General features: G+C 45.3%; 1 protein-coding gene, 1 long non-coding RNA gene and 1 pseudogene across 8 annotated transcripts in view; 1 reads left to right on the top strand and 2 right to left on the bottom strand.

Annotated features, from left to right (window-relative positions):
* The window catches only part of LOC139355519 (uncharacterized), a 37,385-nt gene extending 29,888 nt beyond the window's left edge, over positions 1–7,497 (bottom strand). Inside the window, exon 1 of the long non-coding RNA XR_011606296.1 lies at positions 7,451–7,497. This is a non-coding gene — a long non-coding RNA (uncharacterized lncRNA). The remainder of the gene's footprint in view (positions 1–7,450) is intronic.
* LOC105497446 (gamma-aminobutyric acid type A receptor subunit gamma3) overlaps positions 1–17,511 on the bottom strand; it is a 560,409-nt gene that overhangs the window by 310,917 nt on the left and 231,981 nt on the right. The window contains exon 1 of one of the 7 annotated variants that reach the window (XM_071067298.1): positions 7,508–9,546. The exons of 5 other annotated variants lie outside the window; for them this stretch is intronic. In XM_071067298.1, coding sequence (XP_070923399.1) covers positions 7,508–7,557 — 50 coding nt within the window. In that variant the 5' untranslated portion in view covers positions 7,558–9,546. Of the gene's footprint in view, positions 1–7,084; positions 7,187–7,507; positions 9,547–17,511 lie in introns of those variants that run through there. One more of the 7 variants, XM_071067301.1, reaches the window with a different exon arrangement.
* Positions 12,316–13,060, top strand: LOC105497444 (dual specificity protein phosphatase 3 pseudogene; annotated as a pseudogene).

The raw sequence follows: 17,511 nt of genomic DNA, 5'->3' as shown, positions 1-17,511 counted from the left end.
CTGCCTCAGATGGCATCGCCAACAAGTGATGGAGCCAGCATTCAAGCCTGTGCAGCTGGCTGGGACGTCTCTGGCTGCTGACTCTCAACAGTGAAAGAGGAGAGGAGTGATTCCACCCAGGTGCAGCACTCACAAAGCAGAGAGCCATTTGGGGCATCTTCCGTGGAAGAACGTGCTAGAGATTTAAGGGACTAAGGTTCTCCAGGAAGAAAATGAGGAGGGAAGAGATAATGGGATTGAGGGAAATTGGCCTTTTGAAAGGCAGAAAGAATATATTAAAATTTTTTAAAATAATGTAGAACTTCAACTCAGGAAAACCAAAAGCACCTGCTATTCTCAAACTAAACGGATTTCAATCATGTAACCCATTTGGGGACAATCATACGAACTCCTAGTGCACGGCTTTGCCAAAAAAATATAGACAGAAAACAGCATCTTCATCATCTTTATTTGCCATCTGGATGAGCAAGGTGGTTTTGTTGACCTTAAATTTTGAGTTCTTGAGAAACACAGGGAAGAAACATTGTATGAAAATAAAACAGGCACATACAGGAGAAATCATTAAGGGCCATTTAGACATTCTAGAAAACAGTTACTTGGCTGTAACAAGACAAAATTCACAGAGACAACTGGAAATATGATTTAGATAAAATGTTTGACAGGTAAGCCATGGGAGCCCCCACAGCCTTTGCACCCCGAGGGACTCTCCAGGTCTCTCTGAGAGACTACCTTGAGAATGGCATCATTTAAAACAGGCCTATTTTCTGTGTATTTTCAAACTAAAAATGAGCGCCCATGCAGTCTACCTGAGTTTAGTTTGTGGTTGTTGATCATCTTTGTTTTCTAATTTCCTTAACTCTTTTTCAAATCATGTGGTTATCAATAGTTCTGTTGTTTAAAGATAGAAAGTACAGTAACATAAACTAAGAACGCATGGGGAACTGGCTGGATTCGCACTCTTTTGCAAGCAGATGGCAAGAGAAGAAAACCTTACTCCACCAGGCCAGCACATTGCCCATCAAGGAGCACAGCAAGTGTCTCCGACAAAGGCCACTGAAGAAAGGAGAAGCATCACGCTTCTGCCTCTCTCAACAGGTCGATCTCTCTCAAATGTCTCATAAGATTTCAATCATCTGCTTTGTAAAATGCCCCATCTAGTTATAGCATGTTCTGATTCCCCTTAATCCTATACGCTTGAGCAGTTTCCTACCTGAATGTCATTTATTAAGGACATCATAATATTTGTTGAGTAAAAGACAGAAAAAAGAAAGAAAAGAAAAGAAAAAAAAGAAACAATTCCAGGTTCATCCAATGGAAAGGCTGAATAACGCTTTGCCTTACTGTCCATTCTAAAGATTGACCCAAATACTTGATCTCCGATTTCTGATTACAGTTAATGAAGATGATGAAACAGGGCAGAGATTCCCCCTTAGGGCCCTGCCACCCCACCCTTGGCATGGAAATAAAGGAAAAATCTTGAGTCCCCAAGTCCTGAGTCCCTTCCAGGGAAATTGCAGGCACCCAGTGACCCCAGAGAAGTAAAGGGGCTACCCAATAGGCAAGAAGACAGTAGGAACTCAAACAACAGCCTCCAAACAGGTCAGAGCTGCAGATGTTCCAGGGACGCTACAGAACATCTTAGCATATGTTCTTGAGTTGTTTTTCAGAAACCCAAGCCCCTACCAGATGGAGAACGCCCACTGCCATCACACAGCCCTCAGATAAGCGGGAAATGGGACTGAACTCTGACCACCTTCTTTGTTCTAAATTTATTCCTGAGGAGCCTAAAGAAGGTCATGCCTGCAGGCGATCACTCTTGCCAAACCCATCACTCTGACCCAGCACACTGTGGCTTACCCTGGTGACCTGACTCTGGTATAACACCACATGACAATCACCAGGGTTCCTTATCCTAACTACCCGATGTTAAGGTCAGCCCTTAACATTCCTTTCTGCTGACTGCAGATCTTTGAGACAAAGCCTTGGTTCCTCAACCAACTGTAAATAAAATAATCTCAATCTATCTATGACCTATAAACTCCCACTTCAAGATATCCCACCTTTTTGGGCCAAACCGATGTATAACCTCCATGTATTGATGTACAATTTTACCTGTAATGTCTGCTTTCCTGAAATGCACCCTGCCTTTAAAAACTCTTGCTTGTAAGCCATCAAGGAGGTCAGGTTAAGTGTTGGGTGCTCTGCGATAAACGCCTCTCTCCTGCTGCGAATCCCAGTGACAGTGTTTGGTCTTGTCTGCATGCTTGGCAAGCCGAACTAAGTTCCGTTTGGTGACAAGAAGCATCATCCCCTACTAAGTAGTAAAATGACCACCCTCCTCTATTGCTGGTGAAGAATAAGGAGTCGTTCTTATGAAAAACAGTTGCACAAGTCCCTGCAAATACAGACACTGATATAATTAATGCGTTTCTGAAAACATGTGTTAAGTAAATCATACTAATTGTAGGCAGATGTTTTATAGGCAAGGCGAGGAGGGAACAGGCATTCAGTTTTCTGGACTCTGTAACCACTGATGCTCCAGTCCCTGGTGGCACTCCCCATTAGGCAAACCCAACACTGGTCAGCCAGCAAGAGTCCGGGGGCTGCAGCTGGCAGGAGGGGCGTTGTCTGCCTGGTGGGCACAGAGGTGCTGGGCACAGGTGGGGAGGATTGAGGAGGGTGTGGACAGAGGGGAGGGATGCTGCATCCAGGGCCACAGGATCCATGGATATGAGCACTGTCCTCATCCTTCCTACCCTGAGCTACCCCATCACAGGTGCAGGAGCTGGAATGTGGGGTGGAAAGACACAGACCCACAGAATGCGTCTGTCTCACTCAGTTCCACAACTTAAAAACCATAAAGGGAATGGAAGTTCTCTTACCCAGACCTTATTTGACTCAGAGCAAGGGAGGGATTTAGCCCAAATTGGACTCTGCCTACCTTGGAGGAGAACAAGCAATGGTTCCAAACTAAAACCCAGCCCACCCCGAGGCCAGCCCACCCCGAGGCCAGCCTGCCCCAAGGCCAGGAGCACTGCACACACGAAAACACTGGCTTCTTCCTTGTGTAGAGCAACAGAAACAGAAAATAATATGGCACAGGGTCCCCTTGGGCCTCCATGGTCCCTGAAGGGACCTGAAATCTGTGAGAGAGAATGATAACTAGCCAAGAGACAGCATATCAAAGACTCTGGAGTCTCAGGGGAGGAAGCTAGGACTTGGGGCTGTAGCCAGCGAAGGCCAGGACAGGGTACGCGTGGTTCCATTGGGAGATTGGTGGAGAGAACGCCTGCCTGCCCACCCAGACCCCGGCATGGCCAGGGTTGTCAGGGAGAGAGGAGACCACAGGGTTTGCATCCATTTGTTCATTTCCTCATTACTCTGCGATTCCCAATAATGGAAGCTAACTTCCTCTCCGTGTGTGAACACAAATGGATGCAGAGCCTTTATCATACTGTGGGGTGGGGAAACGCAGACTCCTCTGGAAGGTGACCTGGCCACGGTCACCACCCGTTACCATCAGTCGCAGCGGTTCAAACTCAATGACGTCTGACTCCTGAGCACTGTGCTAAACCTCAATTCCTTACATGAAAAACCCAGCACGTAAGATTTGCACTGAGGGTAGGAACGCGATGTGAGAATCACTCTCAGAGCTCGGCCTCAGCAGGGACAGGAGGCATCCAGCCAGGACACCATACTCAACTGAGTCAGACAGATGGGAGCCAAGTGGAGACACTGAGCAACTGAAACACAAGCAGCAGCAGCCCTGGGACATAAGCCTCCATCAATGCCGAGTGAAGTGGCTCAGAAGACATCACCCCAAAATGTGTCACTTTGGGATGTGGATTATTTTGAGCAAAAGGTCACTGAGAATCAACAAGTGCAGAAAGATGCCTTCTCGGAATTCCCGTTCTGAGGAAGAGCATAAAATTCTGAGAAATGAGGATTGCCATAAATCCCCTCTTAAGGGAGTTTTATGCCACGAGTAAGACAGAACGTTGACAACAGGGAGGGTGCTTTTGTCATACCTGTGACTCTAACACATTGGGAGGCTGAGGCTGGACAGCCTGGGAAACATGGTGAGACCCCATCTTTAACAAATATTAAACATAAAAAAAATTAGGCAGCCATGGTAGCACACATCTGCAGGTAGTCACAGCTGTTTGGGAGGCTGAGGTGGGAGGATCACTCGAGCCTGGAGGGTGCAGGCTACAGGCAGCTGTGATTGCAGCGTGGCACTCCAGCCTGGGTGACAGCGCGGGAAACTCCCCCGCAGTTCAGAGGGGTGGGGAGGTTCCCAAGCTCAGGTCACCTCCGAAGGTGACAGACTGGCCCTGGTTCTCTTCCGTCTCTCTACCCTGTCCCTGTGGCAGGTCTGCAGTTCACCCTTCTCCCCTCAATAACCTGCTCAGGGAGAGGCAGGACAGCTGTCCCGCTGGGAAGAAGGCACCTGTGGTGACTTGGCCTGTGTCTAACCTCAGGGGGTGCCCACACATGGCCTTGCAAGGAGAGAACAGCCAAGCCCTCTTTTTGACACTATGTGTGTCTATGTTGAGAGTAGAATGTTTTGCTTTCCTTCATCCCTGTGTGTGTGCCAGTGACTCAAATCATAGTGAGAGTGCACTTTACTATGATACTTGTTGGTTTGTAAAATACAAAGCACTATATGGAGTAAGAAGGGGTGAGATGCAAAATTTTTAAAGACGGTAAGGCCACAGAGCACAGAGCCTCCACAGATCCTGGAGGCTCTCTGCTGGGCTGGGCAGAGCTTTCATTTCTAGAACCTGGGGCAGATCCCGGAGGACCATAAAAATGGACAAGACCATCAGAAGGTCCCAGGTAGGGCCAGGAAGCCAGGGCAGTGGGGCCAGTGTCTCAGAATCATGATACCCACTGGTGGGTAAAAATAAACAGAGAGACATCAAGCTCCCATCAGATACCCAGAGCAGCATTGGCTGGGGTTTCACTTCCAGTCCACTGATCATATCACAAAGGGCCATAGCAGACACTCAAAAATTCCTTAACTGAAATGAATTGGTCAGAAATAACGGCAAGTTTAAAGCCTGGAAGATCACACTGGTAGAAACAGAAAAGGCATTCATCACAGCATGAGCTCAGCTTTGAGTCCCGCTGAAACGTGGTGACAAACGACTGATTCCCGGGAGGGTGTTTCAGAAATGTGTGGTGGATTTGCCTTGGAAACACGCGGATGGAGGTAAATGTCAGAATAAGCTGAGGACGCATTGCCTCTGCACTGCACCCAGGGCAACGGCCCTGTCTTGCAGGTGTAGCTGTGGAATGCCCACTCCCTCTCCACTCCCAGCAGCTCTGCAGAGTGAACCCTGTGTGCAGAGGTGCTGGGCTGGGCTAGCTGCCTCTTTCCCGTGTCCACTGTCTCTAAGGGTTACCACCTGTGGCAGATCCTCCCTTTCATTTTTTAAAAGCTAGGTATACTTCATCTTCACTCATCGATTTATCACTGACTCCGTTACCTGATTTGCATTTTCCACCTGAGTTTGCAGCCGAATTTAGTCTGCAAAGCCCACAAAGGCAGCCCGGGCTCCACCTCCTCAGTTCTTGCTGTCTACACGACGGCTACTCTGCTCCGGTCAACATGCTGCCCCTGAGCAAATACTCCATTAGCACATCAGTGAGGCAGAGGTCTTTGCAGAGTCTCCTTGAGAGCATCAGGTTTATCCCAGCCATTCCTTCCATTCATTAATCGACACATAAATGGGACTGGAGCCACCCTTCACCTCTTCTGGGCCAGCAAGCACAGCTCAGAAAAAGACATGTGTATGGATTATTCGTAATGTGCACAACTAATAATAGGTAACAACACGCACATATTCACCAGTGCCCAAAGAACTACTTGGAGAGAGAGGACATGGTTTAGTCGAATCCATCCCTGGGATTACAAAGGCACAGCAAAGCTTACGACCTCACACAGGGTCACTGCCCACATTCATCCAGCACAAACTGGTCACTGCATGACCCACACCCCTGACTCAAGCAATCGGAATGCCCTGGTCTTCATCCTGTCACTCATACCTGAGACGTGGACTTCAAGCCTCCCATGCAAGTTTTGCAAATGTGTTTAATAACGGGTTCAGCTCAGAAGAGGAAAACTGAGCCTTTGCCAGCTAATAATAACAAAGGGGTCTTAGGATCCTTGCAATGTTCAGAAAGAGGTTAGAAGAATCTATTAAGGTTAGATGCAAAATCTAAGCTGGGTCAGAGCTTGCAGAGAGTGTAACTGCAGGGTAGCACAGATAAGGTTAAATGGCAAGAACGGGGTGCGTCTGGGAGACCCCTTCCTTCTCTCCAATCCTGGCCCTTAGGAAATGCACCAGAAAGTACATGAGGAAGGCTTGCCAAGGGAGATGCAACATGTTTCTGAGGGCAGCAAAGTCAGAGCACCCAAAAGTTATCAAGAGGAAGAGAAGCCAGGGAGCTCAGGGGCTGTGAGGGCAAGGGGTCCCCGTCACCCTGCCAAGGGCCTCCCTGACTCCTCTTCCTCCTTCAGAGTTCTCACCAAGGGGCCCCCATCACCCTGCCAAGGGCTTCCCTGACTCCTCTTCCTCCTTCAGAGTTCTAAGGGGCCCCCATCACCCTGCTAAGAGCCTCCCTGACTTCTCTTCCTCTTTCAGAGTTCTCACCAAGGGGCCCCCGTCACCCTGCCAAGGGCCTCCCCGACTCCCCTTCCTCCTTCAGAGTTCTCACTTCCCCTGCAAGGAGTTGTCTAAAACATGCCAGCTGCTTCTTTTAAAAGGCGTATTGGAGGAATATGGCATAGAGTAAAAATCAGCTAAGAAACTGGCAGACTTATCTAGGACAAAAGAAAAAGAAAAGAAGGCAATGGGAATAAATGCAAAACACAAATCTGTGATCTGGCCATGCATTTACACAATATGAGCGATGATACTAATAGCCATAGGGTTCCATGCAACTTATTTTAATAGCTAATCACAGGTTTTGGACCTTTTGGGTTTTGTTACGTTTCAGTTTGTTTTTCGAAGAACAGACTGGCAGAGAAGGAGCTTTACTCTCCCTGAAGCTCTCCAAAGAAGGAGATGAGTCTCACCTTGCCAGCAGGGCCTGCACAAACACTCAGCACCCTGCAATGTTGTTTCAATACCAGTGACCAGGATTCTCAAAAGCTATTTGATGAAATGAGTCAAGTCTCCTACCAAAAAAAAAAAAAATGTGGATGTGAGAGTTTCAGTTAGATTTGTGGCTAAATCTGTTTAGAAATTTTTGAATTAAAGGAAGCTAGTTAAGAAGATGAGGCACCTGCATTTAACCTTCGAATTCACTTAGAAATGTATAGAAAGAAATGTATACAAAGTATATAGAATTTTTTTAAATAACAAGATTCAGCTTTTTTCTTCATATGGAGTTTACCCAAAACTGGAAAGTTAAGTCAGTAGCCATCGCCCTAAATGCCTACATTGTTTTCGTTTGAGGATTTAACCGGAAACCTTGCCTTTAGAAAAAGGGACCAGGACTCAGGAGGAGAGGAAGGTCTGTCCCCAGCAAACTCGAAGCGGCCATCATGGCCCTTGTAGGGGCCTTGTCGGCATCTCACGGCCATCTCCTTAAGTAGCCTTGCATCTAATCAGAATGTTCATTTCACATTCCATGGTTAAAAACACTGCTGTTGCTATGACTACCATTACTAGATAACTAGCACTCCCCAACTGTTTAACAAGCAATAACGATGCCTTTGTCTTCACAGCAAAACCCTATAGACTGAATCCTGACATTGAGCCCATCAGAGGTAAGTTGGCTCCGAGAGGTGAGGTGACTTCTCCAGACTGCCTCAGTTAGCAAGACTGAGGCTCAATCACACATCTTAGCGATGCCAAAGTCTGTGATTTTACCTTCTAAAAAATACTGCTCTACTTCACCAAATCAATGGTTAATACTAGACTGTTTCCTTGGAAGCACTCCATAATAAACTTTGGAAACTCTGAGTTTCCCCCTTCGCTGAAACTCACCTCCAATCCCAGGTTGCAAACGAGCAAACATGCCCCCTCCGCAATCCTGCCTGTGCAGCTTTCACCACAAGTGCGGGGCTGGCTTTGTGGAGCAGTCGAGTACGTAGGCCAGTGTTGGAAGGCCAGTACAGTGGTGAAACATGACCTGGTTGAAATGAAGTTCCAAAAGGTGCTCACCCTCTGAACTTTGGAAATACAACTTCATGGGAATGACTTCCTTTAAGAAGCTCTGTGCGTAAGTGTTACAGTTTATGGCAGGCTGTTGTTTTGGATGCGCCCCTGCACCAGGCTCCAGCATCTCAGAACAAACTAGGATGGCCTCACTCATGTTCCACATAATCCAATTGAACTTTGAAACAGGCCAGTTTTCAAAAATCCCCAAGAGGTTCTAGTTTATCTGAGTTAACGTAATAACGAGGTCCTCTGTGTTTTAACGCTATGAGGAAAGTAACTGAAATGACCAGTCCACTCTTTGCTCCCTGTTTCCGCTTTCTTCAGCCCTTTTGTTCCTAGAAAGCCAACCTCATCAGGTCAGTTCATCTGAACACTTACTCTGTTTTACAGAATGAGGAGCTTCCCAACTCTAGAATTGCAAATAAAATCCAGTTAATCTTTAAACTAAATTGGTGGTAATTCTCTTTTGACATAACCATGAAGAGAAGCTGAAATTACGTGAAGCCTCCCACTAGTGGTGACTAGTTGTCTCTTGTCCTACACCATGCAGTTGTACTTCTCCTCTCTTTTGTCACTGAGGTGTTTTAGATACCTCCTCCCTGGTGGTCCTTAGACACTACTGCTTCCATAATCACTTGTCTTCCCATTTTGGTCCTGGGAAGACAGGTGTATACAGTTACACTGATTTGTTTTCTCTAGACTTGACATCAGCTTGAAAACAACTGCAGTTTATAGACCAATTTTCCTTTCATCCCTTGGGTCTAGCCACCATAGCCTCTGCTCTGTTTTTTAAAGGAATCAGAGCCAAAACTGAAGGGATATTTTCTGAGTCTAATAAGAAATTCTTCTTCAGCGCAGCTGGGTCAGCCTCCAGGCTCTTACGGCTGCCCCTCGGGTGATCTGTGACAGCAAAGCAAAACTAGTTTCTCAGGGGCTGGGGGGCTAGGCACGGTAACTCATCTAGAAATAAGTCAGATGTGATTCCACCCTCTAGGAGAATATACTCAATGTAGTAGTTTTTGCAGATAAATGATAGTAATTCATGCAAGCTCATGAATATATAGTAAGTCCTGCAGAAAAGCACAACTCTAGGTGGGAGGATGGAACAGGCTCCGCAGAGGGGTGGACTTGGACGTGGATAACTCTCATCACACTGCACAGAATGCTTAGGGGTGTTTAGCACGCTAATCTAGCTAGCCTCAAAAAAGTTGTAATTCTAAATTGTACTATCAGTTCAGTAAAAGGGAAACCATTTTAGCTTAAGCTGTTAGTCATTTTGCAATGTATCTGCGTATAGCTGCAGAGCAACAGTCCTCAAACTTAATTCGGCATGACTATAATATAAAAGGATACATTCTTATAAACGGTATCTGGTTTAGGAGTATTTAAACTCAGTTGTTTTCAGGACGGGGCGGTTCCATGCTTCACGGATGACTTGTCTCCTGAGCAGTCCTTCTCTCTCACATCAAACGTCCTGCTGTCTTGTTGATTCCACTGTAAATGGCTTCACAGTTCCTGCTTAATGTTTCATTTCTATAATAATGTTTTGTAGGTTGTTAAATAATAAATCATGGCGCTGCTTCTATGATCTAGCAACAGAGTGGATAAGAGCAGGAAATCTAGAGGCAGATCCACTCCTGGAGGGCCTTGGATGGGATCCAGGACACACTCGTGTGATGAGGACATTCAAGATGCTGGCCTGCCAAGCAGCGGTGTTTCCTCATTGGTTCACTCCTTTCCTTATCTTTTTCTACCTCTAGCTCCCACAATGACAAAAATCTACTCCCTGGCAGGCTAAGACATGCTCTGAGAATTCTGATATTTCTCTACCCCCTCTTTTATTTCTACTTTCTGGAAAATAATAAAATGGTCCTTAAGGAGACACCTGAATTGTGTATCTTCTAAGAAATCTGAGAGACCTACGTAGAGAGGAAATGGAGAAAATATTTCCCGGAAACACGCCTTCTGGTCCACTCTAACTACCCTTGTCAAGCAAAGTGCTCCCACAGCGCCAGCCCACTTGGATCCTCCCAGTGGAGGCTGTGTTCCCAAAGGGGCATCCTCGAACCTTCACGGGGTGTTCCTTTCAGAGCTGTGGGAATGCCACACCTCCCACCCTGCTGCTGCTGACACTTGACTTCCAAAATGGCAGTGTTTAAACATTCACCACAAACCATCACTGAGTGCACGTTCTGCTGCCCGCATACACTCTGGGAATACACACTGGTCTCCATTTATCAGGGCAGCAGGCGTGGTGTCCGTCAGGGTGGGCAATGCTCTGGAAGTGCAATTGTGTTTCAATTTGGGGTTGTCATGTGAGCACGTGTGTGCACATGCATATGTGTGTGCACGCAGGTGTGCGTGTGTGACAGAGAATGCACACACTGCAGGCAGCTCAAAGGCGGGAGGACAATAGCAGGATGGGCCCTTGAAAACTACATGAGTCAAAAGGAGAAAATCTCCCACATGCGGGAAAACGTGTTCATGAATACTCATCTAAACTCACTTATTTTAGCGTCTGTAAAACAGAGACTGTGCATGTGATCTGAAATACAGAGATAAAAGTTCCAAAGGAGTTACAGGTGTTCTTGGTGCTGAGGAGGAATGGGGGCCTTTTTCTCTGAGGTGGCTACCTGTCCACATTCACCTGAGCCTTGGAGGTCCCTTCAAAGGAAGGCCACCTCCTTTGGAAACTTTCAGCATCCTGCTTCAACACCCCATAGCTATGGTCCAAACTGTGTCCCCCCAAATTCATATGTTGATATCCTAACCCCCCAAAGTGACTGACTTTGGAGGTGAAGCCCTTAAAAAGGTAATCTGGGTTAAATGAGGTCATCAGGGTGGGCCCTGACCCTATATAACTGATGTCCTTATGAGAAGGAGATCAGGACATGCAGAGGTACGCCAGGGATGCACCTGCGTGTGAGGACACAGCAGGAAGGTGGCTGTCTGCAGGCCAAGGAGAAAGGCCTCAGAAAACACCACTCCGGCTGACATCTAGATCTTGGACTTCCTGCCTCCAGCACTGTGAAACAGGAGATGTGTGCTGTTTGAGCCCCCAGTCTGTGGCATTCTCTTACAGCTGCCCCAGTCACCAGAAAACTCCCCCTCCTAGGGTTCCTGTGGCCTTGCTCTGGTGGCCTCCAGAGACAGCTGCCCTGTGTAGGACCGGGGAGGCCCGCCCACCTGGGCATGGCCCAGCATCCAAGGGAACAGGCTCATGTGTGGTGCCCCTGCTGGGTGCTGGGGCCATTCCTTATCTTAAGGGCAGCCCTGACCCAGGTTTCTGGCCTCAGAGGCTTCTTCCTCTTACATTGCTTGTGTAGACCAAAACTGTTAAGAAATATCGGCCGGGCCGAGATAGCATCACAGCACTCCAGTCTGGGCAACAGAGGGAGACTCTGTCTCAAAAAAAAAAAGAAAGGAGAGAAAGGAAGGAAAGGAAGGAGAGGGAGGGAGGGAGGGAGGGAGGGAGGGAGGGAGGGAGGGAGGGAGGGAGGAAGGAAGGAAGGAAGGAAGGAAGGAAGGAGAAAAGAAAAGAGAAAAAAGAAAAGAAACAAGAAAAAGAAAGAAGAAAAGCAAGAGAAAGAGCATTTCCTAGTGCTTAAGAACACTGCTTCCCACTGCCCAGAAAGGGGCCTCATCTGCGCGCTGCTCAGAACCGCTCTGTTTGGCCTGGCAGGCCTGAACTCCTTCTTTGGACGACAGGACCCTCCATTCTGTCTTGGACAGCACGTGGGTGCTGTGAGTGATGGCCAGTCATCAGGACAATGATACAAATGGTCCAAAGTCCCTCCCAGACACGGATCTCCGTTGCAGCCACGGTGAGCTGTGTGCGCTCTGAGCAGCCGTGCTGGCCTCTGTCTGCATTTGCATGTGGGGAGGAAGCGTCAGCAACGAGGCCCGCCAGGCTCAGGCATCAATGGCTCTGAACCGGGGTGAGTTTCCTGTCTCCTTTTTTCTTCAGTCTTTGTATGCAGATGTGGAACTGTACGTGTGGCCAGGGTTACTCTGCAGTGTCCTCCAAACATTCAGATCAGATTATATTAGTCTCTTTGCACAGAATGCGTCTGTGGCTTCCCACTGACCTCTAGATTAATTTCTGGCTCTTAGCAGCACTCATTCATTCATTCACTTCACACACATTGATCTCCTGTGATGTGCCAGGCATTCGTTTATTTGGCAGGAAAACTTCAGTGAATTAAAAAGGACAAAAGGGCCTGCCAGACTCCCCCTTGCTGGCTCCTGCTCAGCGTGCCTGGCCCTTTCGAAACGCTCCATGAAGCATCTCAATGACCCGCTCTCAGACAGCAGTGGCTGCTACAGCCTCCCAGGCCAGCCCTACAATGAGGTCACCCTGAGGATTTACATGGGCAACACATCTGTGGCTCGGGAGATCCCCAAGCTTCAGAAACTGGGCATTATTCATGTCCTGAACACCACTGAGGGCAGGTCTTTCATGCACATAAACAATGCCAACTTCTCCAAGGACCATGGCATCACCTACCTGGGCATCAAGGCCAAAGAAGTGCAGGAGTTCAACCTCAGCACCTACTTTGAAAGGGCTACAGACTTCACTAACCAGGCCTTGGCTCAAAAGAATGGTCAGGTGCTCGTCCAGTGCTGGGAAGTTACAGCCATCTCCAGCTCTAGTTATCATGTACCTCATGATGTGTCAGAAGTTGGACATCAAGTCCCTCCTGAGTATCATAAGGCAGAACTATGAGATCAGCCCCAGTGATGGGTTCCTGGCTCAGCTTTGCCATTTCGATGACAAACTAGCCAAGGAGCGGAAGGTGAAACCCTGGGGTGCCCCTACCACCTTTGCTCAAGAGGTTCAGTGGGAGAGGCCCTGGTTGAAGGTATCCCATGACATTGTACCTTGATCTCAGCATCACAAGGCACTTGCCCTCAGGTCTGTCGCAACAAGTCCTGGGCCACTTCCCTACATGAAGCTTGCTAAGGAGGGCATCCCTGGTTGTCCTGTTTCTGTAACTTACGATGTCTTTTCCCTAAAGTGGAGACTCAGAGAGGGAACTCCTATAGCCTGCATGATTCTCAGTGGCTCAGGGCAGGAGGTCTGCAGAAATGCAAGGCCTGGGATGTGCACAGGGGCCCCTCATGATTGCCCTTCCCAAGCCCTTGGATCCTCCCCTGAGTGAATACCTCAGCACCCTGAGCACTAGCAAAGGAGCTGTGCAAACACAGGCTGCTCTTCTTACCACATCTGTGCCCCCGATGCCCCCACAGCCGTCCACGTGCTGTGCAGAGATACTGCTGTCGCATCATAAGATCTGAAGCTTGTCCACTGACAATCCATCAGTTGTCAGTGGATAGAATTTTCCACTAGAGGCTGTATTTTAATTATTTCCTTAGGATTAATGGTACCTACACAAAGAAGCCCTTCGGTGGGCAACAAATTTTCCTGGAGGACTCTCCTAAATTCGTAGAGCTTTCGAAATGTGAATCTTTGGAAGGCTTGACTTCAGAATCCACTGCTTTGGAATATTTCCCTTGGACCCATCTCAGTTACTTCACTTGTGAGAAAAGCTAGGTCTTGGACATGGTTATATTTTTCCTTTTTAGAAAACAAGGTGTTGAAGTCCAGCCTATTTAAAAACCCCACCATTTGCAAAATTACAAGGGTTTTGTCCTGAATTACAGTGTTGGTGAGCCCAAGGCACTCATGCTAGGTGCTTTGTTTCTTGGTTGCTAGTCCAAGAACAGAAGGAGGAGATAAACCACTGACACTATAAAGCAACTACACAATCAAGTCTACATAACCACCAGCTAACAACATGATGACAGGCTCAAATCTGCACATATTGTTACTAACCTTAAACGTAAATGGGCTCAACACGCCACTCCAAAGGCACAGTGTGGGGTCTCTGACAAAGAAGCAAAAGCCAACTTCAGAGGCCTCTCACATACAGTGACCCCCACAGGCTCGAAGTAAAGGGATGAAGAAACATCTATCAGACAAGCAGAAAACAACAAAAGAACACAGGTTGCTACTCTTATTTCAGACAAAACAGACTTTAAACCAACAATGATCAAAAGGATAAAGAAGGGTATTACCTAATAATAAAGGGTTCCATTCAATAAAAACACTTAACTATCCTAAATATATATGCACCCAAAACTGGAGCACCCAGACTCATAAAACAAGTCTGTAGAGACTGACAAAATCACTTAGATAATCGCACAAAATAATAGTGAACTAATTCAACCCCCATCTGACAGTATTAGACCTATAATCAAGGCAGAATACTAACAAAGATACTCGGGATAAAAATTCAACACTTGATCAAATGGACCTAAAAGACATGTACAGAACACTGCAGCCAATAACAGAATATACATTCTTCTCATATGCACATGCCACGTACTCTAAAATTTACCATATGCTAAACCCATAAAGCAATTCTCAACAAATTCCAAAAAACGAAATCATACCAGCCACACTTTCAGACCACATCACAATAAAAATAGAAATAAATACCAAGAAAGTCTCTCAAAACCATACAATTAGATGGAAATTAAATAATCTGCCCCAGAATGACTTTTGGGTAAAGAAGGAAATTAAGACAGAAATCAAGACATTCTTTGAAACTAATGAAAACAAAAACACAACATGCCACATCTCTGGGACGCAGCTAAAGCACTGTTAAGAGGAAAGTTGATAGTGCTAAATGTGCACGTCAAAAAGTTAGAAAGATCTCAAATTAACAACCTAACATCACACTAGAGGAACTAGAAAAACAAGAGTAAACCAATTCCAAAGCTAGCACAAGACAGGAAATAACCAAAGTCAGAGCTGTAATGAACGAAATGGAGGTGAGAGAAACCTTACAAAAGATTGATAAAAATAAAAGGTGGTTCTTTGAAAGAATAAGCAACATTGACAGACAAGTAGCTAGACTAATTTTTAAAAAGAGAAGATCCAAAAACACACAATCAGAAATGACAAAGGAGACATTACCACCAAGCATAAAGAAATTAAAAACACCCTCAGAGTCTGTTATGAACACCTCTATGTACACAAACTAGGAAATCCAGAAGAAATGGATACATTCCTGGAAACATACAGCCTCCCAAGATTGAACCAGGAAGAAATTGAAACCTAATTGACCAATAACAAGTTCCCAAATTGAATCCGTCATTAAAACAAAAAAACCCTACCAACCAGGAAAAGCCCTGGTGCAAGTGAATTCAGAGCTGAATTCTACCAGATATGTAAAGAATAGCTTGTACCAACTCTACGGAAATTATTCCAAAAAAATCAAGGAGGAAGAATTCCTCCCTAACTCATTCTATGAGGTCAGCATCATTCTGATACCAAAACCAGGCAGAGATACAGCAACAACAACAAAAAGAACACTTCAGGCCAATACACCTGATGAACATAGATGAAAAATCTTCAACAAAATACTAGCAAACCGAATCCAGTAGCACATCAAAAAGCGAATCCTCTACAATCAAGTATGCTTTATTCCTGGGAAGCAACATTGCTTCAACATATGCAAATCAATAAATGTGATTCATCACATAAACAGAACTAAAAAAAAAAAAGCACATGATCATCTCAATAGAGACAGAAAAAAACCTTCTGTAAAATTCAACATCCCTTCTTGTTAAAACTCCTGAACAAACTAGGCATTGAAGGAACATATCTCAAAATAATAAGAGCCATCTATGACAAATCCACAGCCAAAATCATACCGAATGGGTAAAAGCTGGAAGCAATCCTCTTGAAAACCAGAACAAGACAAGGATGCCTTCTCTCACCGCTGCTATTCAACATAGTACTGGAAGTGCCAGAGAGAGCAATCTGGCAAAAGAAAGAAATAAAAGGCATAGAAAAAAAAAGACACACAAATAGGAAGAAAAAAAGTTGAACTATCATTTTCACAGACTATATGATTCTATACCTAGAAAATGCCATCGTTTCTGCCCAAAGACTCCTAGATCTGATAAACAACTTAATCAAAGTTTCAGGATACAAAACTCAATGTACAAAAAATCAGTAGCATTTCTACACACCAATAACACTCATGCTGAGAGCCAAATAAAGAGTGCAATCTCATTCACAACGGCCACAAAAAGAATGACATATGCAGAAATACAGCTGGATAGGGAGGTGAAAGATCTCTACGATGAGAATCATAAAACACTGGTGAAAGAAATCAGAGATGACACAAACAAATGAAAAAACATTCTATGCTCATGGATGGGAAGAATCAATATTGTTAAAATGGCCATACTGCCCAAAGCAATTTACAGATTCAATGTCATTCCTATCAAACTACCAATAACACTTTTTTTCACAGAATTAGAAAAAACAATTCTAAAATTCATTTGGAACTGAAAAAGAGTCTGAATAGCCAAAGCAATCCTAAGCAAAAAGAACAAAGCTGGAAGCATTACACTACCACTCCAAACTATACTATAACTCTAAGTGAAGCAGCGTGGTACTGGTACAAAAACGGACAGACCAATGCAACAGGTTAGAGAACCCAGAAATAAAGCTGCACACCTACAACCATCTGATCTTCAACAAAGCTGACAATACCAAGCAATAGGGAAAGTACTCTCTATTCAACAAATGGTGCTGGGATGACTGGCTAGCCACATGCAGAAGATTGAAACTGGATCCCTTTGTTTCATCACATATAAAAATCAACTCAAGATGGATTAAAGACTTAAATGTAAAACCCAAAACTATATAAACTCTAGAAGAAAATCCAAGAAACACTGTATGGACCGTGGCAAAGACTTCATGACAAAGACTTGAAAAGCAATTGCGACAAAAACAAAAATGGACAAGTGAGACTTAACAAAACTAAAGAGTTTATGCACAGCAAAAGAAACTATCAACAGAGTAAACAGACAACCTACACAATGGGAAAAAATATTCACAAACTATACACCTGACAAAGGCCGAACTTTCAGAAGCTTAAGTTCCTTAATTAGGAACTTAATCAAATCAACAAGAAAAAAAAAACAAACAACTCCATTAAAAAATATTCAAAGGATATGAACAGACACCTCTCAAAAGAAGACATGCACGCAGCCAACAAGCATATAGAAAAAATGCTCAATATCACTACTTGTTAGGGAAATGCAAATCAAAACCACAATGAGATACCAAGTCACACCCGTCAGAATGGCCGTTATTAAAAAGTCAAAAAAGTAACAGATGCTGATGAGGTTGCAAGGAAAAGAGAACACATACTACTGGGAAATGTAAATTAGTTCAGGCACTATAGAGAGCTTTCTGGAGATTTCTCAAATAACTTAAAACAGACTATCATTTGACTCAACAATCCCATTACTG

Source organism: Macaca nemestrina, chromosome 7, assembly GCF_043159975.1.
Source record: "Macaca nemestrina isolate mMacNem1 chromosome 7, mMacNem.hap1, whole genome shotgun sequence".
Lineage (NCBI taxonomy): Eukaryota > Metazoa > Chordata > Mammalia > Primates > Cercopithecidae > Macaca > Macaca nemestrina.
The sequence above is the reverse complement of the archived record's forward strand: the minus strand, read 5'-3'. Positions and strand labels throughout refer to the sequence as shown.